General features: G+C 43.6%; 1 protein-coding gene across 2 annotated transcripts in view; it reads right to left on the bottom strand.

Moving 5' to 3' along the window:
* The window catches only part of SPOCK1 (SPARC (osteonectin), cwcv and kazal like domains proteoglycan 1), a 456,569-nt gene that overhangs the window by 50,452 nt on the left and 378,505 nt on the right, over positions 1–27,612 (bottom strand). For both annotated transcript variants that reach the window (XM_006923091.3, XM_006923092.1), the window contains one exon: positions 27,076–27,190. In XM_006923091.3, coding sequence (XP_006923153.1) covers positions 27,076–27,190 — 115 coding nt within the window. The remainder of the gene's footprint in view (positions 1–27,075; positions 27,191–27,612) is intronic.

The following is a 27,612-nucleotide window of genomic DNA, read 5'->3' as shown; positions in this document are numbered from 1 at the left end:
TGGTAAGTCTTACAAATAGGCAACATTTAAAAATTTTTTGTTTATGCCTTTTGAAACAATAGTCAGGACTGGAAAGGATATTGGCCAATGGCCAATAATGACAATATAAGTTGGTACAACATTTTTTTTTTGGCAATATGAATCAAAAAGACCTAAAATTATCTATATTTTTGACTTAGTAATTTCATTATAACCATTTACCTTATTGAAGAGGTGTACCAAAAAAAGCAAACTACTTAAACCAAGAGACTGGTTAAATACATCATGTAACAGAATGCTATGCAGCCATCAAAAACCATTTCTCAAAAAATTGATTTAGGGAAAGTCTGCAGTGTATCTCAACATGAAAAAAGCAGGCTGCAAAGTATTTATCCAGAAAATAATTCAAGTTTTTAACAAAAATCCACATTTTTTTTGTATTTTTATTTGTATTTTCTTTTCTCTATGTTCAATAATTAGTATACAGTAAGTCCTCAATGTTGTCAATAGGCTCTCTGACCTTAAGTGAAACTATGTGTAACAAAATCAATTTTACCAAAGGCTAATTTATATAAACAAGAGTTAAGTTCCTGTGGCATCTCATCAGTGTTACAACGAAATTGAATGGAATGACTTCATATTGAATGACATGACTTCATCTGAGCAGCTGCTGTATATCACTTTATCATTTTATTTTGAAAATAGTATGTCTCACAAATAAAACCGACAATAACGTCTGACACGCATGTGAAACCCCTTACCATTTCCTTACTCGCTATTCCCCACAGTAGCTCTGACTTGGAAAGAGATGAAATGTGTCCAATGCTTTCTACTAACTAAACACCGGAGCCAGGTCTCACACTCAGTCCCTCACTTCAAGAGGAGAATTCTTTCCATTACACTAAAGCTGGATTTGCCCAGCTAGTAACCAGTGCCAATTTCCAAAATTCATCAGATCTCATGGTGAACTTTTCAGAACTCGTATAATACAACTGCTTGAAAATGGCAAATGTAATTATGCCATTTGTCTAGATGTAAATATTCCCCAATGAGAGAACCTGGCAGCTACCATATGTTTTTAATTTTAATTCTTCCCAAAGAATTTTTTTAAAAATTATAATATGTACAGTAATGAAGTTTTATTTTGTAAGCATTTTTCCCCAGAATCATGAAAGCACTTTCTTCCTTGTAAATTATACATGGTGCAATTACAACTAGATGGGCCATGCTTTGGGTTTCTCTTCAAAGTAATTCCACTTTAAAGCATTCTCTTTAATAAACACAAACACTCATAGCCTCCACTGTGGAACTATCAGGAATTAGTGGACCCCATTTTTAAAGGGTACATACTACGTGGGAGGTTAATATCAAGTTCTCAAAGCCTAGCTTTATTCCAGAAAACCTTTTTCTATAGTAAGATTAGGAATCAAAAGGGTTATGAAAATGACAATGGCAAGAATAATGACCTAGCCTGTGCAGACCTAGCCTGTGGGGAAAACTTCAAAGAGGAGTTTAGAATATATCAGTATCTATCATCACTTCTCTGGGGAAGAAATGATTTCTCTATCTCCCTCTACATCTGTCCATCTCCTCAAGCATACTAAAAATTTCTGGATGGCCTGATACATGGAAAGAGCCTAATAAATGTTTGCTGGGTGGCTGTGAATACCAGTGAGAGATCCCTTCCCCTCACCCCTACTCCACAAAAAAAAATATTTTATCCCAGAGGAGAAACCCCTGTAGGCTAGAGTGGCTTTCCGGGTTGACGAAGGGAAGAGTATTCCAAGGCTTGGGAACAACATGAGCAAGAGTCATACTAAGTTCAGGGGGAGGGTGGTTAATGAGCTCGATTTTACCAAAAGGGAAAGAAACCTGTTCCCCAAGTAGTGGGTTTAAAAGATTAATCCGGGGATGGGGTACAGCGGGGTACAAAGGAGAAAAGAAGCAGCAGAAAATCCTGTGAGTTGGCCGTTGCAGTGTGGGAGGTGACAGGTGAGGTTGAAGTGATGTCAGCAGAAAAAGGGGTAAGAGACATCACCAATGAACAGAAGTTGTGGACTAGTCAAATATGGAAAATGATGGTATGAATGATAAAACCAAAGGAGGTAGAATCAGCACAATTAAGTGGGAAGCCCAGCATTCCCCTGTGGAGAAGAGGAAGAATTTGCAGGAGGAAGATGGTGGTCGACATCCGCCCATTCCACGGAAAAGTCATGGAGGAAGAAGACCGAGAAGCGCCCCAGGATTGAGCAGTCCAGGTTACTGAAGACTAAGTGTGAGGATTCAAAAGGGATGAGTGGGGATAAAAGGTATGCAGTAAATATATTCTACAAAGTAAACTTTGGTTACCAGGTGCTCAAGGTAGGGAACCCTAGGGGGTATGAGGGCAGAAGAACGAGTAGAGAGGGGGAGAGCAAGAGGAAAGGGGAGGGTACAAGGTCGCCGGGGTGAAGGAACTCCTCCTCCTGTTCCTGAGGAAGAGGGAGGGCTGGGCACCCAGGGGCCGTGAGCTCAGCCCTTACCACCACAGGGCAGCAATGCCAGCGGAAGTCCACCTGCTAAAGGGATGGGCCAGGAGGAAAAGCGGGTCTAGGGCTGGACAGGGCTGAAACACGAGGGGGTGCCCTTCCCTCGATGTTCCTCTTGCACATTGAATCAATCGTCCCTCCTTCATGCCCCAGGACGCACCTTACAAACTGTCCTAGAGTCCCTCAAATGCATGAAGGTGCCTCCCCTCCTGTGGCCTCAGTCGACACTCCTCACTTGGCCTCATGAATACCTACCAATCCTTCCAACCTCAGGTCAAATGTCACTTCCTACAGGAAGTCCTCCTTCTCTAACCACCCCCAACCCCAAAAGTCAAGTTCTACCACTCTTCTCTGTCATGGCACCTTGGACTTGTTCACCAGCACCTCTCTTATGTGCTACCCACACTCTTAACTATCCGATGTGTTTTATAGTTGCATTATGACTGTTCTCTCTCACTTCACACTGCAATCTTCACAACCTTTCCTTTTTCACTCACTGTCATACCCCAGCTCCTAGCTCGCCCCAAATGGGCACTCAGGAAGTCCCTGCACATTAACAATGGTGAGCTGGACCCCGACTGTTCACAAGCTGTGTTCTCTCCCACACACAGACTCTATGCAGGGGGGTGTCTCAGGCATCCGTGGATCCTCGGGCTTGGCACACAGTAGGTCCTCCCTAAGTGCCTGCTTGCTGGACATGGTAGTAAACCCCCAAGGGTGTCTCAGTTCCCTGTTTGGTAACAGGACAGCTGCAGACTCCGAGCTCTCTGATCCTGTGGCCAGAAGGGACCTGTGAGAATTGAGTTCTCCACACTGAGCAACCCCCTCAAGGGCTGGGCCCCATCGTGGGAGCAGCGAGAAAGGAGAGAGAGGCAGCGCCCACGTCAAGGAGCTCCCGGCCTAGGGAGGGAGACAGATGGAAACGAGGCTTTTCAATCCGGACTGAAGATACTGTGAGAGTAAGAACCGTACCAAGGGGGACCTCTACCACTTACGGAGTACTTACTGGGTGCCAGACTCCACGTAAGCCTTTGCAAAGATGGCCTCATGGAACTCCCGACGCCACCCCCGAGTGAGCAAGGGGCAGGGTCTCCAAGCGCCTGTCCATCCCTAAGGCAGCCGTGGGCAGCAACGACCACAGCAGGTGGCATGACTGAGCATCTGCTAGGGCTCAGGCCCTAAATGAAGTATTTTACAGGCATCATCTCATGGTTCTGTCACACTCCCATGGGCTAAGTGTTATTATAGCCATTTGATAGCTGAGAGACCTGAGGCTGGTCCAGGCATAAAGCTTAGATGTAACAAAACTAGGAATGAAACCCAGGTTTGTGGGACTCCAGAGCAAACTATCGGGCTGTATTTAAGGAAACATGCAGTCCCCAGAGGAAATACATGGTGATGACAGATCATTAGTTGAGAAAGGGCATTGAGAGTTGGCTTCTGGGGCTGGCGTGGACGGTGGACATGGATGATGGGCAGTTGTTTTTTTCCAGCTAAACAAAGCTTGAGAAAAATCAGACATTACAACAGAGTCGTTCTGGTGGCTCAGAAGGTGGCTGGGGGGCATGGGGTGAGGCACAGGGAAGGGCAGATTCAGCAGCTGGGGGCTTGCCACCGCCTGATTCCTTCCGTAGCGAGGCTTCATTCCCTACCAGTGAGACCTTGAAGCAGCTCCTCAGACCCACAGCCTGGCGGGCACAGGACTGCACAAGTTAGCACTTGAATTTAAATCAGGCCAAATTAGTGCACTTCTGCAGGTGCCTGTGTTGAACCTTCATTTTTCTCTCCCTCTGCCTGGAGGAGGAGAGGGAGAAAGAGAGCAGCCTAGCAGCATGGCCGCATAAGGACCAGAGCCGCTGCCCGCCAGCCCTCCACTGCTCCCCCAACCAGCGCCCCGTCAGTCGGAACCAGAGAAGCCTGGGGAAGACCCATTTCCACACCCTTCAGGAAGCCATTTTTAAGCAGATTCCTGGTTCCGAGGCACAGTGGTCGACACCTCTCTGCAAGGTGGCCACAGGATCAGAGAGCTCGGGGTCTCCACCCATCCTGTTACCAAACTGAGGTGCCCTTGGGGGGTTTACTACCATGTCCAGCAAGCAAGCACTTAGGGAGGACCTACTGGGTGATAGGCCTGAGGATCCACAGATGCTAGAGGACAAGCAAGAATGGTGTGGGAGGGGGGCCCTTCGTCAGAGGCATTTCTTACTCCAGGCTTTTCCTGCTGCCCTGAGCGTGGCCCCAGTCTAAGCCCCTAGGGGAACTGCTTCATAAACACTTACTTAGCAAGACATTTAAAAGGCTATTGATTTCTCTCCTCAATAGAAGAGGTGAGACAGTGATAGACACAGTGAGCAGTTAGCCACAAAGAGCCCCTCCACCTACCAACCGGAAAAATTACTTCCCTTTCAAATTCCCAGCCTGGCAGCCCTGGGAGAGACGCTATACACTAACAGAGGCAGCCGCTAGAACCAGCAGGTGCTCTGGCTCCATCAGCAGCAATTAGAGGCTTTAGCTTCCTCTTCTATGAGACCATAAAAAATAAAGCTGATTTTCAAACAGTATACTTGCTTGCAAGTCATTTTTCTCTCCTATTTAAGAAGAAAGACAGGCAGCCACACCTCTTCAGGACCCAGGATTGGTAACCTCTGGATCAATGTCAGGCCATCATGGACAAGGATTCCAGCACTTACTACATGCTGGACAGGAGGGTTACATGGGGATAGGTAACAGGGACATGAAGGTGCATAAAAATACAGGTTGTCCTCTGGCGGTCAACATGCAGATGGGTAGAGCAGCTGTCTGCAGCACAGACTGGCTATATGGCAGCCATTCTAGAATATCAGCCCCATGAGAGCAAACCCTTCCTGTTCCTGGGGTCTGTCAGGGACTGAAGGTTTACGTCCCCCTGGAATCCACATGTTGAAGCCCTAACCCCTAATGAGATGGTGTTGGGAGGTGGGGCTCATGGAGGTCATTAAGTTTAGATGAGGTCCTGAGGGCAGAGCCTCCACCACGGCATTGGGGCCTCTGACAGAAGAGGAAGAGCCCAGAGCCCAGTCTCCCCCCACCATTATGTGAGGACACAGGGAGAAGGCGGCCGTCTGCAAGCCCGAGAGAGGGTCCTCGCCGAGAGCATGACCTGTTGGTCCCTTGATCTTGGGCTTCCCACACTCCAGGACTGTGGGAAATGAATGCCTGTTGTTTAAACCACCCAGCTTATGTGTGGGATTTTGTTATAGCAGCTGGAACTAAGACAGGGTCCCAGCACTTAGCATAATGCCCGTCTCATAGCAGGTGCTGAATTAATTCCTCTTATTAGTTAGGGTAACAGTAGCTACTGTAATGGATAATCCCTAATACCTAAGTGTTTTACTATAAAAAAGTATATAACCATTCACTGCCACCTCCAGCTAAGACAAAGGGAGTGGGGCAAGGTCACCATGCATATACTTTCGGATTCATTTACAGATTTCTCTGGGTTGGACTCTGCGCATAGAAGTCCAAGCCTAAAAAAAAAAAAAATCTCCTGATATGTAGCTATGCATTGGAAATAATAAACATAGAAGTTTCAGAAACGCCAGTCACCTATACTCGATGTTTGAGGGCCAAGGCACAGCTGAGCAGGAAGAGGTGACCCAGAGTTGCTGGCCTCATTCACACTGGTGGAGTGCTGCCAGTGGCTGCATTTACATATTTTAATGATCACATGAATAGGGGTTTGTGGCAGAGGCCACATCAGGTTCGTCACAGAATAGAAAATGCCTTTAGGAAACTAGACATCAGGGACCACCAGACCTTTCTGTCTACCTGCAAATGAGCTGAGACGTGAGTGAGCTCCTGCCTGGCGGAGGATTGGGATGTGAAGCCATCTCTCCTGTGTATCTACTATTATGGGGGACCACTGGGCAGAAGCTACTGAATTCTCTTCCCCCATTCTGAGAGGGTGAGAGAGTTGAAACAGCTATTCTAGATCCATACTGCAGTCACCAAACTCTGGGACTCAACAGATGCCACACTGCTCTCCCTCAGGGGTACTCTGCAGCTCTGAGGCTCCCGTGGAACTGCCCTGGATAAAGGATGCTAGCATCTGGCAGGGAAGAAGCAGGTGACAACTGCCCAGAAGTGGGCCCGGGAACAGGCAGAAGTCACAGTGGATATGTTCTGCCTCCCTCCTTCTCCTGCAGAAAAATCTTTTCAGTGCCAAGATTTCAACTGACTGGGTGGTTTGGGAGTAAAGGAAAGAGGGAAGGAGTGGGGGGATTCAAGAGGTAGAGAAGGAGGAAGGGAGAAAGGGAATATGTTGATGCCAAAACAAAAGAATGGTGAGGAGCTGGGCAGTGGCTTTGATTTGCTTCTCTGTCCTCTATGGCTCTCCCCCAACTTCTCACAGAAACAGGGTTTTTGTGATGCAGATTGACAATCAGATGAACCAATGGAAGGCCTTGTGGGTCAGGGCTGTTTATAAACAGTTGAAAGCTATTACACCGATTTCCCTTGCAATTACTTGCATATTTTTATAATTATTGAAATTTAATAAGTTTATGACTTTTCACCACTAGAAGGTATAAGTTCCATGAGAGCAGAAACTGTGTGCACATGTCTGTATTCCCACATGCAGTAGGAATTAAGAGGGTCTTCCGATTTTGATTGAACGCATGGCACTAATGACACAGAATGGAAAAGATGTTGTTCAATGGACCCTCCTATCACCAATAATAACATAGACGTGATGATGGTGATGATGATGATGATGACAGTATGGTAAGTCATTTACAATGAGGTTATATACTGGGCCCCATTCCAGGTGCTTTACTTTGATTATTCCATTTAAATCTCAAAATGACTCCGTGAAGAGGTATTATTATGTGTATCTCCATTCCTCCAGGGAAGACACAGATTCAAACAGGTTATTTTTTTGCTAACAGTCATCCAACTAGGTTTCTGAACTGAATACGGATCTGTCTGAATCTAGCAGCAGGACTTTTCATCACTCTCCTTTTCTGCCTGCCATGCCATGCCTTCTGCAACAGGAACATTCTGCTCACCCAGAGCCCTGGGAAGACAGGGGGAAGCCTGAGACATGTGTGAACAAAGGGATGAAGGCTCTCAGCCCGAGCACCGTGATGCCCACGTCCACGCTAACCACCTGGTGGTGCCTGCATCGCAGTTACTGCTGCTGCTCAGTGGCATTCCACCCAGCATGCTCCCTTTGCAGAAGACTCGAGTTGCAGGGTGCAAAGTCAGATCACAAATGCTCATCTGTCACCCGCTGGCTCCCCCATAAACCCAGAGCATCCAGGCACGAGGTCCCCTTGGCCCCAGGGGCAGAGCCCACACCTTCAGCAGGCAGGGCTTTGCTAACCATGGCCCAGAGCGGGGTGCGGTGCCAGCATCGGAGCCTTGAGCATGATTTAGCCTATACACCCTCTGTGCTGGCATCGGCTGCTGAGCCATCACGCCAGGCTGGCCCTGCAGGAAAAGAACAGAGCGGCCCACTCAAAAGAAACGCTGGCTGCTGCCCCCAGGGCATCCAGCACAAGCAGTGTGCACCTTCACAGGTGTACAGATGGCTGGTTCACACCTGAATAGCTTCCCTCCCGTGCCAGTCTTCCTCACGTTAGGTTAGGACCAAATGCCCCACAGGTAAGCCATTCATTGCTCAGACACTTTGAAAAGTAATAAAACCAGCTGTTGGCTTGGGTCTGCCAAGGCTGCCTTCCAGAAGGGCTGCTCCGAAGGTTAACATGGAGCTGTCATGCACAGCTAGACTCTCACTCAGGCTTCTGCTGTTCCTCCTGCACTTATCTCTCTGCTTTCTCTAAGTCCAGCAGCTGCCCAGTGCCTGCTGGCCAGTGGTGCCAGCGGATATAGGGCTCTGAGCCGGGAGCAAAAGGGCTGTCAGTACCAATTGGCTTCCAGCTGAAGCGGGCCCGCCCAGCAACCCAAAGAGGCGGGAGGGACGTGTTAACAGCAGGCTAGCACTTCACGAGGCCTTGGACAACTGCTCTAATGCATCCTGATGGGCTCCATCTGCTGCCAGTCCACACTGGGCATATGTCTCCTCGCCTCAGCACTGCATTCTGGCTGGAAAATTTATCACAAAGCATATATATATGCCTTGCAGAGAGAGGAGACAGTTTGCAAGCATATCTGGGAGCAAAGACAGGCAGGTGGGGAAGAACATTTTGCAAATACAGACCCAGAAAATACATAAGGCATCGATACTTCCTGAGACATTCACCAATTCTCAAATTGCCAGACAATACCAGAGCATAGAAGTAACCCCATAAAAGTCTTTACGCTGGCTGGAGTCTTAACTGAAACTACTTGATGAACTGCATTTCTCGTCTCTGTATGACATGGTCAGCGTTCTAGTCCTCACTCAGTTCTGAGCTCCAGTTTATTTCAAATCTCTATTTTTAGGTTAAGGACTATCAGTTTCACAAACCTCTTCATATTAGTGATCTTCACTAGAAACAAGGATTCTTTGGGGAACCACAAGTGTTTTTCAGCTCATGAGAGATGCTGAGACACAAGAGCCCACTGAGATAGCTGGGCCAGACCATCTGCTAGACTCTCTGGCTGGCTAACGGAGTGGTCCCCCACACTATCCTTCCAGGTGGTCAACGAGTGATAAATAAGGGCTTACTGTGTGTTTGGTCAGCACTGGATTGCCCAGACAAAGGACAGGTTTGAGGCAAAAAGGCTGAAAACCAAACATATTTCCTTTTTAAAGAATATTTTATATGACAAAATGTTTAAAGAGTATTGTAATATCGAAGAAGAAACAAAAAATCAAAATACTCATACAACCAGATTTTAATACTTACTATAAGGCTCCAATAATTAAGATGGTGTGCGAGTGGTGAAAACAGAAATGGAAAAATAGATCAATGGAGAAAAATAGAGGGCTGAGGTGTAAATCTACACAAAGAGAGTCAACTGATTTTTGAAAGGGGAGCAAAGGAAATGGATTCGATTCAATGGAAGAAGAATACTCTTTTCAACAAATGGTGCTGAAATAATTAGATGTTCAAATGCAAAAGAATGAACTTAGACAAAGACTTTATACCTTAAACAAAAATTAACTTGAAATGGATGACAAGCCTAAATGTAAATTGTAAAACTATAAAACTTCTATAACAAAATACGGGAAAAAATCAATGTGACTTTGGGTTTAGTGATAAATCTTCAGACATAACATCAAAAGCACAATCCATGAAAGAAAAAATAGATAAGTTGGACTTTATTAAAATTTATAACTTCTGCTCCATGAATGAAACTGTTAAGAGAACCCAAACAAAAGCCACAGCCGGTGAGAAAATATTTACAAAATGCATATCTGACAAAAGACTTGTATCCAAAATGAAATACTCAACAACAGGAAAACAAACAACCCAATTTAAAAATGTACAAAATATCTCAATAGATACCACACCAAATAACATGGAAAACAGCCATCTGAAAATATTCTCAACATCATTTGTCATTAGGGAAATGTAAATTAAAATAACAATGACATACCACCACACACCTATTAGAACGTCTAAAATAAACGAAATAAAACTGAAAATATGAATTGCTGGCAAGGATGCAAAGCAACAGAAAGACTCATTACTGCTGGTGGGAATACAAAATGGTATAGCCACTTTGAAAGACAGCTTGGCAATTTTTTGTAAAGCTAAGTATCTTACCATATGATCCAGTAATAGACCCAGCTGATTTGAAAACTATGGCAGCACAAAAAACTCCACTTGAATGTGCATATCAGTTTTATTCATAATTGCCCAAGCTGGAAGCAACCAAGACATCCTTCAATAGGTGAATGGATAAACAAATTATGAAACATCCATACAATGCCACTATTCAGTGGTAAAAAAGGAATGAAATATCAAGCTACAAAAAGACACAAGTGAATCTTAAATGAATATTGCTAAGTGAAAAGGTCAGAAAAAAAAGGGGCTACATAATGTATGGTTCCATTTATATGACATTTGAAAAAGGCAAAACTATAGCGCTGGTAAAAAAAAATCAGTGGTTCCCAGGGGTTCGAGGTGGGGAGGGAGGAGTGGTTGAAAAATCAAAGCACAGAGAATTGTTTTAGAGTGGTGAAACTATTCTTTATGGCACTATAAGGGTGGATATATGACACTGTAAATTTGTCAAAACCTGCAGAACCTTATAGCGTAAAGTGTGAGCCATAATGTATACAAATTTTTAAAAATCATTTAGAAGGCTGGGAGATCCCAGGATGAAGTGCAGAATGTGACAAAACGATTTAATTGTATCGCAGAGGTGCTGAACTGAGCGGCTTTGGAAATGAGGGCAGACTATGAGACTAAAGGCAAAAGGACTACACAGCAGCACTGTACTCTAGTTGATAAAGTTCTTTCCCACAGAGGTGGGGGTTAACAATTTTGACACTACTCTACATACATATTGGATTTGAAGAATTAAGTAAATAGATGGCAGACGCCAGGAGGCAAGTTTCTCACTGTTGGAGTGGGAGGTTACAGACAAGCAAGGCAGGAGGCTAGAGTGATCTATACAGTAATGGATGAGAGCTGGAGACATCAGCATGAAATCACATTTGGCTTAATATAAATATAAATGGATACATATAGAAGAATTTGTATATTCTTATATATTCCAGTGGTAATGAGCAAATCTAGCACCCAGATCTTGATTTTTAAATACCATTCTCCATTAAAAGAAACCAGGGCTGCCTGGAGAAATGGCTTATTCTACAGCTGGGACAGCAATATACAAAATGAACCTGAAGCATCTTACAGTGCCAGAAAGTAAAGAATAATAAAATAAACCATGGTGAGAGTGTATTAGGAGCCAACAGGAAGAGCTCCCAATGCCCACAGCTAGAACGATCTGGACAACGAAACCTTTGGACTGGATTACTAGTATTGAATTAAAATCTCAAGTACAAAATAAATGTCTATGAGTCCATAAATACATGACTGAATAAACGAACAAACAAACAAACAAATAGGGGAGAAGAGATCAATCTCCAGTGCAGAAGAATTCCAAATAACTGAGGCAGGTACTACATTCTCAAGAATGAAGTAAAGCGATGGCAGATACTGGGAGCCTAGTGGGGCGCATTAACTCCCCACTCCTTAAGGATGGTCTGTGCCTTGTGCCTTCCGCCCAAGGAGGACAGTATGAACGGGGGAGAAAAGAGTAACATTACCGTGGAGAAACTGACAAGTACCACCCTCAGCCCGGTGATCAAGGTTCATATCAACAGCGCTAAGTCATGTTGCTAGTATGTACCCTTGATATGATGAAATGAATATGTAGCACTTTGCCTCTGTGGTCTTCCTCATAAAAATCTCTAGTCTAATCATGAGAAAAACACCCAACAAATCACAGTTGAGGGACTTTCTAGAAAATAACTGACCAGTACACCTCAAAACTGTCAGGGTCATCAGAAACAAGGAAATCTGGGAAATTGGCACAGCTAAAGGAAACATGATAACTAAATGTAATATGGTATCCTCGGTGCAATCCTAGAGCAGAAAAAAAAAAAAGGTATTAGGTAAGAACTCAGAAATCTGAATAAAATATACACTTTCCTTGATTATAATGTATCAACATTGGTTCATTAATTGTGGCAAATGTGCCATACCAATGAAAAACGTTGATAATGGGGAAAATGGGTGCAGGATACACGGGAACACTGTGTACTATCTTTGCACTACTTCTGTAAATCCAAAACTTTACTAAAACAAGTTTATGTAAAAATAAACATTGAAGTAATGATTTTGGGGAACAGAAGCTTGTCAGATACCAGTTGCTGAAAAACAGAGCTGTCTAGTGCTGTAAGCATGAGGCACGACCAAGAACTGATGAGGCCCAGGAAGTGATGCACAAGGAGTTCACCAGACCAACTGCAGACGGGCAAACTGTGCAAAGGCCTTCACAGCCGATTCACATTTGTGCCCCAGCAAAGTTTAAAATGACCATTCCACGGGCTTCTCAGTAAAACAATATTATTTACTCCATTCTGGAAGTTTTAGTCAAAATTTAGCATTAAGATACAGAAAAAGAAATGTAACGTACATATAAGGAGTAAGGTACTTTTAAAAACTCAAGCTTAGGAGTCATACTGATCTGGGTTCAAATCCCAGCTCTGCCATTTGCTGGATGCGTGACCCTGAGCAATTTGAATTCACAAAAATCCATTTTCTTACTTATAAAATAAAGATAACAGTACCTTCCATGACTGGACTTTCAGGATGATTAAATGGAAACATACATATGATACACAGTGTCTGGCTCTAGTGAGTAATCGATAAGTCAACAGCGCTATTTCTTAAAGTTTACATTGGAGAGAGGAAGATAAGTGCCCACTATCTACAGACAAGCTTGAGGATCCGAACTGATAAAATAACTATCAGAATGAAGATTTCCTGCTTGAAAGAAATAATCATTTTAACAAAGATGGAAGACATATTTCATTCATAAAAAGCAATCACACACATCAACTCCTTAGTCATGGATGTAATGAGCAACACAGGAGCCTATGTGAAAGGAACTGCAGGCATTTCCTGGGGTAACTTGGAGAGAGAGATGCTCCGTGTTTCCAGGTGGAACGACTTAACTGTAACGTTCTCAGCTCTTCTCAAAACTCTTTGTAAAGCCAATCTAAATCTCATTTTCTGAAAGTTTTCAAGTGATTTTTAATATCATCTGGGAGAATAGGTAGGAAAAGCCATGAAAGATTTGAGAAAGAGGATTAAGTTGTTAGATAAAAAAGATGAATTACAGAGTGAAAATCATTAAGAAAGCTGGCTATTTAAAAAAGAAGAAAAAAAAACTACAGTTCCATTTCTCTTTGTATACCCTAGGATAAGTATTACATTGATTAAAACTCTATTTTTTCAATTGCTGGTTACAATGCATGAGAGGGTCATGAGCATAACTTTCTAAAATATGAAATATAATGGCAAAGAATAGAAAATAGCACATATTAAGCAAGAATGAGTACCGCTTGGCGAAAGCGTTAAGTACTGGCTCTCGGCATAAGTTATTTCTTCCTGTCTGAATGCCGCCAGCCTAATGCATCAAATATGAAGAATTCAATCCATGAAAGAACAAAATGAAAACATTTTGAAATTTGTACCTGGCCTCAGAGTTGGGGAGAGGTTTCTAAACATACATCAAAGCCAGAAACTTCCAAAGAAAAGAATGACAGATCTGAATGGATAAAAATAGCAAAATCTTAGTCTGTCAGGAAACACCATTAAAAGGCAAGTGGCAAATTGGAAAAAAGATTTTTAATACATATGATGAATTTATATCCTTAATATATAAAAGAATCACCTTATGAATTATTGAGAAAAAGACCAATACCCTAAAAAAGAATCTATAGAGTATATGAGGCAATTCAGAAAGAATTACAATTAGCCAATATATATGTAAGAAAAAAAAGTTAAAATTGCATTGTAATCAAAGTAAAAAATCATTGTATAAATATCTCACTTTTTAAAATTTTAAATAAAGAAAACAAAACAAAACAAAAAATTCAAAGTGTGACAAGAGTCAGGTAATTGCATACCATGATCCATTCTTCTGCTTTTCTTAGTAATAAGAACAATGATTTTTAGCAGGCTCATTGCTTTTCAGCTTTTCAGTCGGCATTCTCCAGCATCCAGATAGGACCATGTGACTAGACTGATAACTAAATTCAGACTGAGGTGGCCATTGAGACGTTAGCAGAATTGTATATGAATTCACAGAAGCCTGTTTGAAAGAAAGCAGTGTGCCACCCATCTTTGCTCTTCCCTTTTTCCTGTTGACTGGACTATAGATGCAATGGCTGGAGCTCCAGCATATGTATTGGACCATGAGGCTGCATGCCAAGGTTGTCAGAGTAACAAGAGGGAAAGGCTTGAGGACTGAGATGCTCTATATCAGCCCTAGACTTCCTACTTCTTCACTGAATTTGTATGAAAAAGATATAAACCCTCTTTTGCTTAAACCACCATTAATTGAGCACTGAAATTTCTATTATACACTGCTGAGCCAAATCCCAACTAATAAAATACCTTTTTTCTTGACTCATGCAGTCGAAAAAGTCTTTTAAAAATTATAGTATCCAAAGTTGATAAGTGTCTTCTAAATAGGCATTCTCACATATTGCTTATGATACATATTTTCTGAAAGAAATTCTGCCAGCAACAAGAGTCATAATATCCATATCATTTTACCCAGAAATTCCATCACTAGAAATGCATCCTATTAAAATAATTAAGATATATGCAAAATTAATACAGTGATGTTCATAAAAGCAGTGTTTGTAATAACGAGAAATCAGAGAGAAGCTAAATGCTCAACAGAGGACTGGTTATAAAAATTGTAGTACATTTATAGAATCAGATACCATGCAGCCATTAAAGATCAGGTTTTAAAAGAATAATTGATGATATGAGAATATTATTAAGTACTATTAGGCTAATAATAAGGATTTTAAAGTAGTGTGAGAAACTCTGGATAATTTTAACAATTCTATAACAAACATGTATAACTCCCATAGGTTTTTTTTTTAAAATCGGTTCAAAATTTGAGAAACTCTGGGTAATTTTAACAATTCTATAACAAACATGTAGAACTCCCATAGGTTTTTTGTTTGTTTGTTTGTTTGTTTTTTAATTCAGTTCAAAATTTGCATATGTCTACTGTCTTTCACACAAACCCGTCTTCTCCAGCTGGGTGGCTCCTTCTGCTCACTTTCACACACAGCACATTTTAGTCCAACATGCCCAGCTAGTTTGTACCAAGCTTTCTGCTCCCTTATCAGTAGCCTTTGCCAGGGAGGAGAGATATCTGACACACAGCCACCCTTTACTGAAGGTTAGACGTTCCCACTCCGGGTCAATCCAAGCCCCTGAACCTAGTTCTGGGAAAAAAAAGCTCTTAAGACGCTCAAGTAGGATACCATTCTGAGTAATGCTCTCGATGCCATCTCAGGTCTCCCCTTCCCTGGATACCAACATGCCATTGTCCCTGACTTGTCGGGAGCTCCAGGCCTCACACCAATACTGTCTATCTCTAAGCAAATGATCCTTAAAACAATGTGCTCTGTGCCAATTAGAAAATGTGTTTAGCTACAAATAACAAAAACCTATCTAATGGATATGTGGTGGCAGTATATCAAAGGGTCCAAAATGGAATAGTATGCCCATATTTTTAAGTTAGTTTCCTTGTCTCAACCACATGAGATGAAGTCTAGCTCTTTCTGACCATGAGACTACAGGGACAGTAGGTCAAAATGACGAAAAGTACTCAGAAAACAATAAAAAAAGCCTTTGGAGTCCCAGACTTAGAAACCCAAATTCCAAAAGAGAAAGAAAACAGCCCAGCTTCAGACAACTGTTACCTTGGGACATACGTGAGCTCCACATGCAGACCCGCAAAATCATATTATTGATATATTTGGTGTTAAGAGTTCTTGACATCCCAGTTAGGGGAGAGATAGCATAGGACCTAGGCATAGAATAGGCATTTAATAAATGCTGGCTGGTTGAGTGGATGATGAATGGATAGATGGATGGGTAGATGGGTGGATGAATGGGTGGATGGACAGTTGGGCAGATTATGGGTGGATGAAGGTATATTATTCACTATCTCCATACTCAGTCACTGCCCTCAATTTTAGAAAACAAAACAGCTGCCAGAGTGTTGCCTTATGCTTTACGTTTTAATTTTAAATAGGGCTTAGAGGCCGTCAGAAGCCACGGATCAGTGTTATTTTATTTCACTGTATTTTTCCTGAATAGGCAAGTTTCCTATTGGGCACAGAGGTAATCAGTTTTTAATCCAGCTGCCTCATAACATAGAAATGTATAGTTCTTGTACAAGAAGCTCTTGACCCAAATGAGAGCAAACTCTTTCTGCTCCAGATATTCCTTCCTTGTCCTGAGAGCCCAAGGAAACACTGAATAGAATGTTCTATCCCAAAAGATACTACACTTCTATGATCAAGGCAAAAATGTCTGTTTCCTGAGATACCTTGAGCCCTCTTCCTAAGTCAGGGAGGCAGGATGCAGGAAGAGAGAAGACTTTCCTGAGCCCAGGTTGGGTGATGCCATCTGTCCCCAGTCCAAAGGAGATAGAAACACACACAGCAGTTACATTCCAGCCAGAGGTCAAGTCCTGGAATGACTAATACAAGGAAAGCCAGAGCCAGGCGTCTTTGAATTGCTGAGCCTGCCTCTTCAACCTATGGACCTAATTCACCTCCAGCACCCCACCTTTTCAAGGGCCGTGACTGCCGCAAGCTCACTTATGAAAGTGCTTTGAAACTTTCAGAGCCTGTACATTCCCTCAATTAATTCACTCCACAAATAAGCAAAGATGGCCTGATCTACTCTGTGCACCGGCCCGTATGTGTGCTGGGCATGCAGCTCACAGTGGTGAGCTGCTTGCAGGAAAAGCTGGGGCAGGAGACCAACTGGCAGGTGCAGAACCATAGGCAGGAGCCTGGTAGTAAAGGGACCCCACAGCAGCCACCCTGCTATACCTGGGGAGAAGGCAGGGGTGGGAGGTAGGTCTGGAAGAAGTACAAATGCTAGGTCCTGAAGCCTGAGGAGAGCCAGCAGTAACCCCCATCCTGAAGGAAGTGGGCCACAGACTGGGACCCAGACACAGGTCGGGTCAAAGGAATAAGGGGACACGATGCCATCCTTCCAGCTCTGAAGACTCCTTGGGGATTAGCCTGGCTTAGGACAGAGTCTCCTAAGTTCTTAGACCTGGAGAGATGTAGGGACTGGAATCCAGACCTCTTCAGCCTCAGTGACACCTCTTAGAGCAGTAGTTTCATAGGATTAGTAGCTCCCATAAAAAGGGTTCTTAAAAAAGAGGAATAAGGGGACACGATGCCATCCTTCCAGCTCTGAAGACTCCTTGGGGATTAGCCTGGCTTAGGACAGAGTCTCCTAAGTTCTTAGACCTGGAGAGATGTAGGGACTGGAATCCAGACCTCTTCAGCCTCAGTGACACCTCTTAGAGCAGTAGTTTCATAGGATTAGTAGCTCCCATAAAAAGGGTTCTTAAAAAAGAAAAAAAAAAAAAAAGGAAAGGAAATAAAAAAAACTTGGCTCAAAGTAACTTTTGAAAGTCATTTTTTGAAGTATTTCTTGGTCCTCTGCATTGGTACATAATCAGGATTCTGATCAGACCCCCTGTCAGCACTGATTTTCTGGTCTTTGACATTCAACTTCTAAATCTGGTTTCACAGCATCAGTGTCCCCTGCCTAGGTGATTTCTGAAGCTGGGGCTACACTTGCATCCTTTCCTAGGGTGGGACCCAGAGGACTCGCTCAGTCATCAGCCTTGCCCCACCCCCACATGACGTGCTAGAAAGAGCCATTCCGGAGACTCAAACTCAGACAAAGTACAGCCCGGCCAAGGAGGCCAAAACGAAGAGGCACTGCACTCTCTAGGCTGGGATGGAAGGAAAGGGGCCCACGTAAAGGCCTTCTTGGGGCGCCCAGGCTGAGACAGAACAGGAGGGCTGCAGTGGTTCTCACACAGACCCTTCTACCTGGGAAATTTAATCAGGTCGGAAGGACTTGCCCTCAGCTCGGCCCACTACTGCAACGCTGGGAAATCTGAAAGTGGGGATTCTCACGTTCTGCAGACCCCCACACAGTCTCCTCTGCCCCTGTATCACCATACCTGCACCTCGCAGAACGTCTCCTCAATTGTTTTCGCACTGTTTCTCCTGTTCGCTCATTCTAGGTCTTGAAATAATGAGAATCACAAGCAGAACTTCTACTGTTTAAGCAAGTCTGCCTTCTTCTGCCCCAAAGCTCTTCTTTTCCAGCAGAAGGGGCCTTAGGGACTCCTCTCCTGGCATCAGGGGATGGACGTGAGGTTTCGCCCCCATGACACCGTCATGATTAGCAGACGTCTCTCAGATCTCTCCTCTCCCAAGATCTCCTGAGACTGAAGAGCCCCGGCCTGCTGTCTTGTTTTTGTTTTGACTGCACTCCCAACCGATCTGAATATCTACTGCTATATTTTCAACCAGTTGCTTATTCTGAGCTCTGTCTGGCATCATTACATATTCCTCAAGTTGAATAATCAAAGTGACATTCCTGCCTCCTTCTTGTCTAATCACTACTTTTAGTTTTTAAACAATCATCGAGATAATGATGGTGATAATAATAAAACAGCCATATATTTTTGAACTCTAACTTTATTCCTATAGTGAAAATCGAGCTCGTTTAATTATGACACCTGTCAGAGTGGTGCTGTACCTTCCTTCGTTCCCCGCTCTGCCAAGGGCCCAGGCCCCCACTACCACCCTTGGATCTAGGAAGGAGGCCTACAACATTTTACTGAGCAGCTGGCTTTGTGGGGTGGCAGCCGCTTGCTTTCTTTCAATTATAATTTCAATTTATTTTTTATTGTAATGCTGTCTTTTCACAGCAATAGATAGCAGGGCAATGGAAGAACAGTCGACTTCAGGACAGATTACAAATGAATTTTTATCTTTAAGGAGCTAGATTGGAAACTTGTGGCTATCAGAAAAGCATAATATGGTGGTGAGCAGTGAGCGAGCCCATGCCGGTGTTTTGATAAACTTCAAGAGCCAAGCACACTTAACAAAGAAAGAGGAGAAAATGAGAGAGGATGTTAATTCTCTTACTTTAGAAAAATCCCATCAGAGAAGCTGCGTTATCAGAGAAGGCATACATTCTGTGAGCACTGAAAGCATGGAAAAAATTAGTTAAAATGTGTGGATATATTATATGTGTGTTTTTCTTTTTCCAGAGGAAGCCTGCCCTTTCAATGGACATTCGATTTGGGTTAAGAACACAGCAGAATGTGAGGGTAATAGTGCAAGTTTTAGGAAAGGCTTCAAACTCCTGCTCTGTTGTTTACTAGCTGTGTGGCCTTAGGCAAGGCATTGCAATGCTCCAAATCTCACATGTTCTCATCAGCAACAGAGACTGCATTATTCCGTTGTTAGAAGAAATCAACACGTAATCAAGTGCTTAGCACAGTTCACGTTTTAAATACCTGAAACAGATGGTCTCTTGTCACAATAAATCTCCTTCTGGGGGGTCATTTTCATCATTATAGACTATGGTACATCTATATAATGGACAACCCATTTAAAAGAATGAAGCAAAGTCATTTAACTTTTGACAAATAATTATTCGGAATCCAGACAAAAAAGCCCTCATGTAACTTCTATTCTAATTGGGTGAGATGATAAACTAAATAGGCAAACAGATTATCTAATAGATTATCTAATATGTTAGAAGGTGGTAAACGATATGGAGAAAAATGAAGATGGAAAGGGGATAGGATGTGCTGCAGGCAGAGGGGATTCCTGAGAAGGTCACGTTTGTGCAAAGATTTTAAGAGGTGGATGATGGAGTGAGCCACGTAGATGTCTGTGAAGGGGTACCAGGCTTAGGGGACCATCTGTGCAAAGCCCTGAGGCAGGAGTGCGATTGACACATTTGAAGGACACATTTGAGGAACCCCACCGAGGCCTGTGTGCCCAGAGCTGAGTTAGCAAGTGGTATAGTAACAAAAGGCGGGGACCAATCATGCTGAGCCTTGCCGGTCGTTAAAAGGATTTTAGCTTTTCCCTCTTAACAAGATGGCAAGTCACTGGAGTGTCTTGAACAGGGGATTACACAACTGACTTACATGTTGCAGAATTAGTTTAACAACTATATTTAAACAAGAATGTAGGGATCAGGAGATCAATTACAAAGCTATTAAAATAAAAGATGACACTGTCCTGGACCACAAGGGTAGTAACAGTGGAGATGACGAGACGTGAATACATATGAAAATCAATTCGGAAGGAGAGGCAACATGATTATATATGGCATGTAAGAGGGGTCTTTTGGTTTGTGGTTGTTGTTATTGTTTGTTTGTTTTTACTTCAGCAAATCGAAATATAAAGCTACCATTAAATAAGATGGTAAATACTGTAGATCGGAAGGAGCAGATTTGGGAGAAAGACCAGGAGTTGGACTTTGGACATGTTAAGCTTGATATGCCTATGGGCATCCAAATAGAAATACTGAATAGTTATTACATACTTAAGTCTAGACTTTGAGGGAGCAGTGTGGGCAAGTTGGCTAGGAGAAAGGGAGGGAGGGAGGAAGACAGACAGACAGACACAAGTACATCTGTGTGTACTTACATGAAAACATATGTAGAATATGATTCTGATTTTGGATGAGTAAAGTTTAAAAAGTACATGACTATATGTGTATCAAAAATAACTGGAAGCATATGCAACAAAAAGCTAATGAAAGTGGGGATATGAGACATTTTTGCCATAATATTTGGATTTTAGATAAGAATATATCTTAATTTATAAATAAAAAATAACGGCAGGGGAAGAGTCCTGTTTGGGTGAACTATCAGAGCCATTAATTTCTAGAACAAACTTCTACCCCTTCCCTGGACTCCACTTATGACTGTGGCCACCCTCCGCCTCAGTTTACCCTTCTCTTTCTTTTCACCTTTGGCTTTCCTCCACCAGCTGGTAGCAAGTAGGCTTCAGAAAGATGAGGAGAACCTGTGGCCTACTTTCACAGATCTGAACTCACAGAAGCAGAACCAGAGTTCAAAGCCAAAGTCAGTAGTTACCTCATGAGACCTGACGAATACGTTTTCCTTCCTTGATGCAGTTACCGATTTAATTCTGAAGCTTTTTTTTTTTTAAGTCATGACATTTAGAATAACAAGATCCTAAAAATTAAATGTTCCTTTATATGTTTAATTTCTGACTATAATGTAGTACTGAATAATAAGTGAATGAAGCTGAATGGGTATGGAAAGGTTAATATAAACTGCTTTTAAATTGCAAGTTTGCAAGCCTGAGGCCTTCACCCTGTTACACAATAGGCATTAAAGAAAAACTATTCTTTCCCGGATGCAAAGATTAATCACCATTTTGCTTGGAGCCTCTGCAGTAGAATTCTTTTAGGATTTTTCCATTGAGACATTACAGCTAGGAAGAACTCTTTATCCTTTCTCTTTGGCACCACCTCCTGTTCCTATTTAAACACATTTCCCCAACTCCACTTGCGATAAGTAATGGAATTAGACAACCGTCTGTCAACCCAAGACTTTTTTTCAGAATCTAGCCCTCAGGTTGAAATCACCATTTGAGAAAAGAAAGTCAGTGTAGGCTGTTTTTCTCCTGTTCCAAACAGCTCAGCTGGAAGGAAGTTGTCATTTCTTCTTTAGCATGCTCTGCTGGAAAAACCTGCAGCACTTTTCCCCACCCCGTTCCACTCTTCCCTACATGCCAGCACACGTCAGGCCGGTAAAGGGGTACTGTTCCGCAGCCTTCTCCAGAATGAGGTTGACTGGCTGGACCCATCTCCCTTCTCCAAGAGCCAACAGAAGCAGAGGAGGAGCTGTCCTCGGAGATCGTCCTCATCCCTCCACTTCCTCCTCGAATGTCATTCAAAACATTGCTGGGGGGCGGAGGGGACCACACTAACATTCTCTGCCTGATAACTGACACTTTAAGATCCAGGTGAGGGATGTCAGACCCTGGAGAAATTAAATGTAACCACCACCAAATTCGGCTACAGACCCTCTATTATCCTCAGGCTGGATTCTCTGCTGACCATGACCTAAGGGTGTCCCACAGGGTGCGAACAAAGGCTCTAGTTCCAAGCTCTCCCCAGCTCCACCCCAACCCATTGTCTGATTCCTTCTCTCGTGGGTCTCCAGTTTCCTCTTCTGTTAAATGGGCACTGAACAAACTCTTTTCCTACAGGTGCTATCTAACATGGCAGAGCATCGAAATGGAGTCACTGGGACGGAGGTTGGGACCCCACCCATGTGGCCTTCCCCTGGTTCTGATGGGGAAACCGGCAAGAACACGAGAGAACCCTCAACAACGTATGGAAGAAAACAAGTACGGTCTTTCCTGATCTGATATCTTATATCCTACGACTGAAAATTTTTCACCTCAGCAACGAGGGAGCTCCAAATCCTTCCCCTGGATGGAACAAAACTGCCAAGCCCAGGCCAAGGGCGAGTGGTCCATGTCTGTGAAAGAGGGTGGGGAGGCAGGATGGGGACAGGCTCGGGTTTGGAAGGGGAGAAGTGTTGGCTAGTTTAAAAATGTATCTTAAAGATTCTAATTGTAAGAAACCACTATTTTTCCCTTAGATTTTTAACCACTGTGAAGAAATCAGGAAATAAGTACCGCAGACATCCCTCGTATTCTTCAGTGAGGACTGAAGAAAAAGCAACGGCAATACCCTGAAGCTAAAGAGTTAACGTTAGATATAAGAAATGGCTTCCTGGCTGGGCTGGCTTCTGGGTACTGAAAAATACCGAGAGAAATTGGGGCGAGGGAGGGTGTCTTTCCTGGAAGTCTGGTAGACAAAGCACAGAAACCCAGGCTCAACACTAGATTTCAGTTTCATCTCCCTCTTTTTAATAATTCTTTCTCTCTCTCTCTCTCTCTCTCTCTCTCTCTCTCTCTTTTTTTTTTAGGACAATCATTACTCTATACTCTTGAGGCTGGACCGGTATCATAGAGATAAGAGATATAAAGCAATTACGTAACTTATCCAAGGTAGGGAGGCAATTTAGAGGTGCGAGAAGAAACATTCAGAGATATTAAAGGATGCCCCCACCCTCTGCCATGTCTTCAGGGGCCACATCAAAGAAGAGATACCAGAAAAAAAACAAGAAGAAGCAAAAATCAAATCAACCATTTGGCTTTGACTCTCTGAAAATGCTCTTGAAACTTAAAACTGAGACAAGAGACTTGTGATTTGCAAGAGCTGGGTATGTTATAATTCAAAAGGCCAAAGGCTAGAAGAAGCAGAGTATTCGATGATACTCGAAAGAGAATTGGTTAGACCCTGCCCTCATGTACCACAGACACTCACATCCAGTACTGATCAAAGTTGGGGCTACAAGTGACGCTTTGGGAGTAGAGGCAGGTGAGTACTTAGGAAAGGTTCTGCTCACTACAGTTCTCCCACCAACTCTGGGTCCTGGGCAGGGACGAGGCACATGTGGAACCCCAGACAGGTGGAGAGCCCCAGCAGCGAAAAGGACCTGCGTTTCACTATCGATATGAAATCCAGTTTGAGGCAAGCCTCATAAAAATATCCTCTGCATAGACTAGAAATGGCTGCCAGACAGATCCAAGGAAAGAGGGCTTGAGATAGCAACCTCATCAGCCTTTCTTGACACAAGAGTTCATAGAAGGGCATCCTCAAGTTTTCTGTGGCCCTGGAGGGGGCCAGGGAGGGGCTGTGTCAGGATCTGCATATCCAGAAGAGTAAGGCATAAAAGAAAGAAGACGCAGTATGACTTTAATGGACATAGTGAGCAGAGGCCACAGATGGCATCTCAAACATCTCCCACTGGATGCGGTGAGGATGAATACCACGGGCCAACTGACTGAGATGGCAAGAACTCCGTTAAGGCGGATGCAAAGACAAACAACACCAGAAGCCACTTCCCACCAAGAGTGCACTCATTAACAACCTCCTCATTTCCTAGAATTCAGATACAACCCTGAATTGACAGACACGACCTGGAAGTGACTACATTAATGATGTTAATATCGGGTGGAACCAAGGTTCAAAGCAGAGCTAAGACTGAAAATAAAATATCAACTACGGCAACACAGCGCCACATTTTGATACATCTGCATTTGTGAGACAGTCCAGAGCCAAGGTGTGTCTCAAGGAGCAGCTGACAAGTATTGGTAGATACACCACAGGATCCTTCCTCCTCCTCCCTCCACCCCCACAGCCAAGTTGCCAAAAGCAAGCTGCCTTCCATTTCCCTTCTGATCTCCCCCACATACCCGTCCTTCCCTCTTCATACCAAGTGCTACCACCTCAGCTCAGTACTCATTGCCTGTTACAAATTGAGAGCTGCATGGAAAGAATTGTCAAATCAAAGGAAAAGGTCAGCCTTCTCTTAATAAATTTTGTCCAGGTAAAATGTTATTAATCGTTTCATGTAATGACCCTAGGGATTTATCAGTGTCCTCACCGCCCATAATATGTCCTTATCCTCCAGGGAAACACCCATCAAATCCATATTAAACAGTTTAACATTCTACCCTGATAGGGGATTATACCTTCCTCCCTTAGGATACTGCTGGATATGTAATAAATTAACTATGGCCATTCGGTTTTATCATCAACAGGTAGTTTCTCCTTCTCCTCGTGCTTATACAAAAACTGCTGTAAGTCACGGCCTAGAAATTGGTTTCCTTAACCAAAAGGACAGTCTCAGAGCCTCATGGAAAGAACTGCGCCAAGTTTGATTGATAATTCAAGTAACAGACTCACTGTCCCAGGCTTCTAAGTGATATTCCTTAGTCAAATGCCAGATTTCGGAGACTGTGTGTGGAGTTCCAGGGCTCTTTCCAGAGGCAGATGACTTCATAAAAGCAAACTTGACCCAAGAACCAGTGGAACAAAAAATAATTATCTACAACTCAAAGAACTGATAAGGGAAATATAATTTTGATTGTTCTGGAACAGTGTTGTTCTAATTTTTTCTTGTTCTCATTTCTGATAGGTATATGAGGAATTCCTCTCCCCTCCTTCTTGATCTAGCTCTCACCATTAACTTAGTAGTCTCTGCTTTTACAAACATTTTCAAATGAAACGCTTTTAAATGGTATTCTTGTTCAGAGATCTCAGAACTCACGAACAGCACTGTTTCCTGAGTCTCTTTATTTTTAACAGCAATGTAGCTACTCGCATAGATTCAATAAGAATTTGTTCTATTTATTTCCCTCCTCTTTATTAATTCCCCCCCCCACCCCACCTCCACCCCTGACCTATGGATGTTGCTGTCTCCCCTTAAGAATTGGATCTCTGAAGGTGGGGCGTCTCCTCCCATGCACTCGAGGTGCACCAGGGGCCTGGGGCCCCCGGGGTGTGGTCTGTGGCTCCACCAGGGCGCAAACCCAGGACCTTCTGCTTGTAAAGCTGACATACTAACTACTACGCTATGGAGCCACCCAGAATTTGTTCTATTGTTTTACCAGTACATAATTGAACAAATAGTTGGCATAGTCAAGGCCATACCTGGGGTGTCAGATTTGAGAGTGAATCCGTTTAATCAGGTGTGACAATCTCGCCATTAAGAAATAGGGGCTGCACTTCATTTGGAGAACCACAAGGCCCTAAGCATGGCTGGATGCCCTTGAGAATCGATGCACTCACTCTCATTTATAGATACCACAGGCAAAATGGTGGAGAAGAGTTTCTTGGTTTGGTTTCCAGGCCTCAGAATAGAAGGGTCAATATAAGCAATAAACAATATACCTTGAATAATAGAGGCTACTGAAGCTTCCTAAGAAGTTTCTTAAGAAATCTCCACACAGAAGTTAGTTGTCTGGATTCCATAGTTGCCCTAACTTAAAACCACATGGCTTTAAGTTTTCTGCCCATACCACAAGGGGGCTTATGCACATTAACATTTCTTACTGCAGTTACAGAAATGAATCAACGAGATCAGCTTTTTGGTACTCAGGGGTAATCTATGGAGATTATTTGCTCTATGGTTTATGGTGTCCTGCCACATTGAGCTAAACCTCCTCAAGAGCCCTTTACCACGACATTTCTGTAGTCACCACCATGAACAAATACAGACGTGAGTGGCATCTATGTGCCTTGGAAAAGATAGTGCGACTTATAAAGAGGCAAATGGATACACTCACACCCTGGTTGTCCTCCTCTGTTACAAATAGAAGACACATGCCTGCATGTGTGTGCCCGCACGCACACACACACACACACACACACGTACACACACACAGACGTGCAAGGTTTTCCACGGACTAGTCAGTGATAACTGAGAAAGCCCAGCTCCACGGAAGGCAAATGCAAACTTCTATCTTCGGTCTCATTAAGGAAGCTTCAAAAAAGTACTTGAGACCAGTGGATGACATTACTTTCTCCACCATGAAAACACCCAAATAAGCCCAACCTTCCTGCCCTCTCCACCATGGAAGAGAAGCTGCTGCCCCTGGGGAGGGATGTTCCTTTCATTTGTCTCCTGGCTCCATGCTGTATTCCAAGTAGAACACATTAATACAGAAATACTTTGGGCGCGGTGCCCTCCTTCGTTATGACATCTCTGCAGTCTGTTTTGAAATTTGGCCTTGAGAAGTTCAAAGGATTTAGAGATTAGAGTTCAAGGGAAGACCAAAATAGACCCCAGGGCAGGCCCTGGTGTGAGATGCTGAAAACCCTACCCTTCCTACACCATAGCCAATTTGACCTCTCAACACAGTGCACATCTTGGTCTAATGGAATTAATTCCAAAGATTCTCGGCTCTTCTTTTCCTTTTTAACGGTAGCTGAAACTGGCAGCTAAAGGCTGTTCAGGTAAGAGCCCCTAAACAAGCTGTGGGACTCACCAAGGGAGCCCCTCGCCCCTGTGGGGCCGAGGGTGGCTCTGATAAATGCCACGTCGATGGCATCAGGGCAGAGCTTGTCCATGCCGGCCCTCCCCATCCGCCCATCCCTTCTTCAGGGAGTTTCCTGTGGTCCCCACTCACCGTTCTTTTCTGCCTTGTGTTTCGGTGCCTCGGGCTCCGGGAGACATGGACAGGGCCCATCGCAGAGCGTGATGAGGCTTTTGCCAGTAGAACAAGAGTGGAACTCCATCTTGCACTGTGAAAGAGAGACAGAACAGGCCTTAGGAATGCAGCCAAGCTGACTCCCCCTTGGCTTCCTTGGGAAGCAGCCAGTGCCTCTCTCACCAGTTAGGCTCACAGCAGCAAAGATGGAGAATGGAGGAGCCCATCTCAGTTAAAGCTCTGGATTACAGAACACTAAATAAGAATGGTCTTTTAAGATTTTCCAATGCATAGGATAATGTCTAAAAACACTGCAGAAGCACCAGAAGTCTTGCTTTAAAAATTGGCACATTCAGCTGCAACTGTTAATAAAAGCATTAGTCTGAAACATGTTGGAATCCTATAGGCTTCACAGAGACCCCCGACCCCATAGCAGAAGGCCACTCCATGTTTCCTTGCTCCCACGTAAGAAGTTCTGCCAGTGGAGCATCCTAGTCCCTCTCGGCTGTTCACACG

This window comes from Pteropus alecto, unplaced genomic scaffold (assembly GCF_000325575.1).
Source record: "Pteropus alecto unplaced genomic scaffold, ASM32557v1 scaffold78, whole genome shotgun sequence".
Lineage (NCBI taxonomy): Eukaryota > Metazoa > Chordata > Mammalia > Chiroptera > Pteropodidae > Pteropus > Pteropus alecto.
This window is presented reverse-complemented; position numbering and strand designations above follow the sequence as displayed.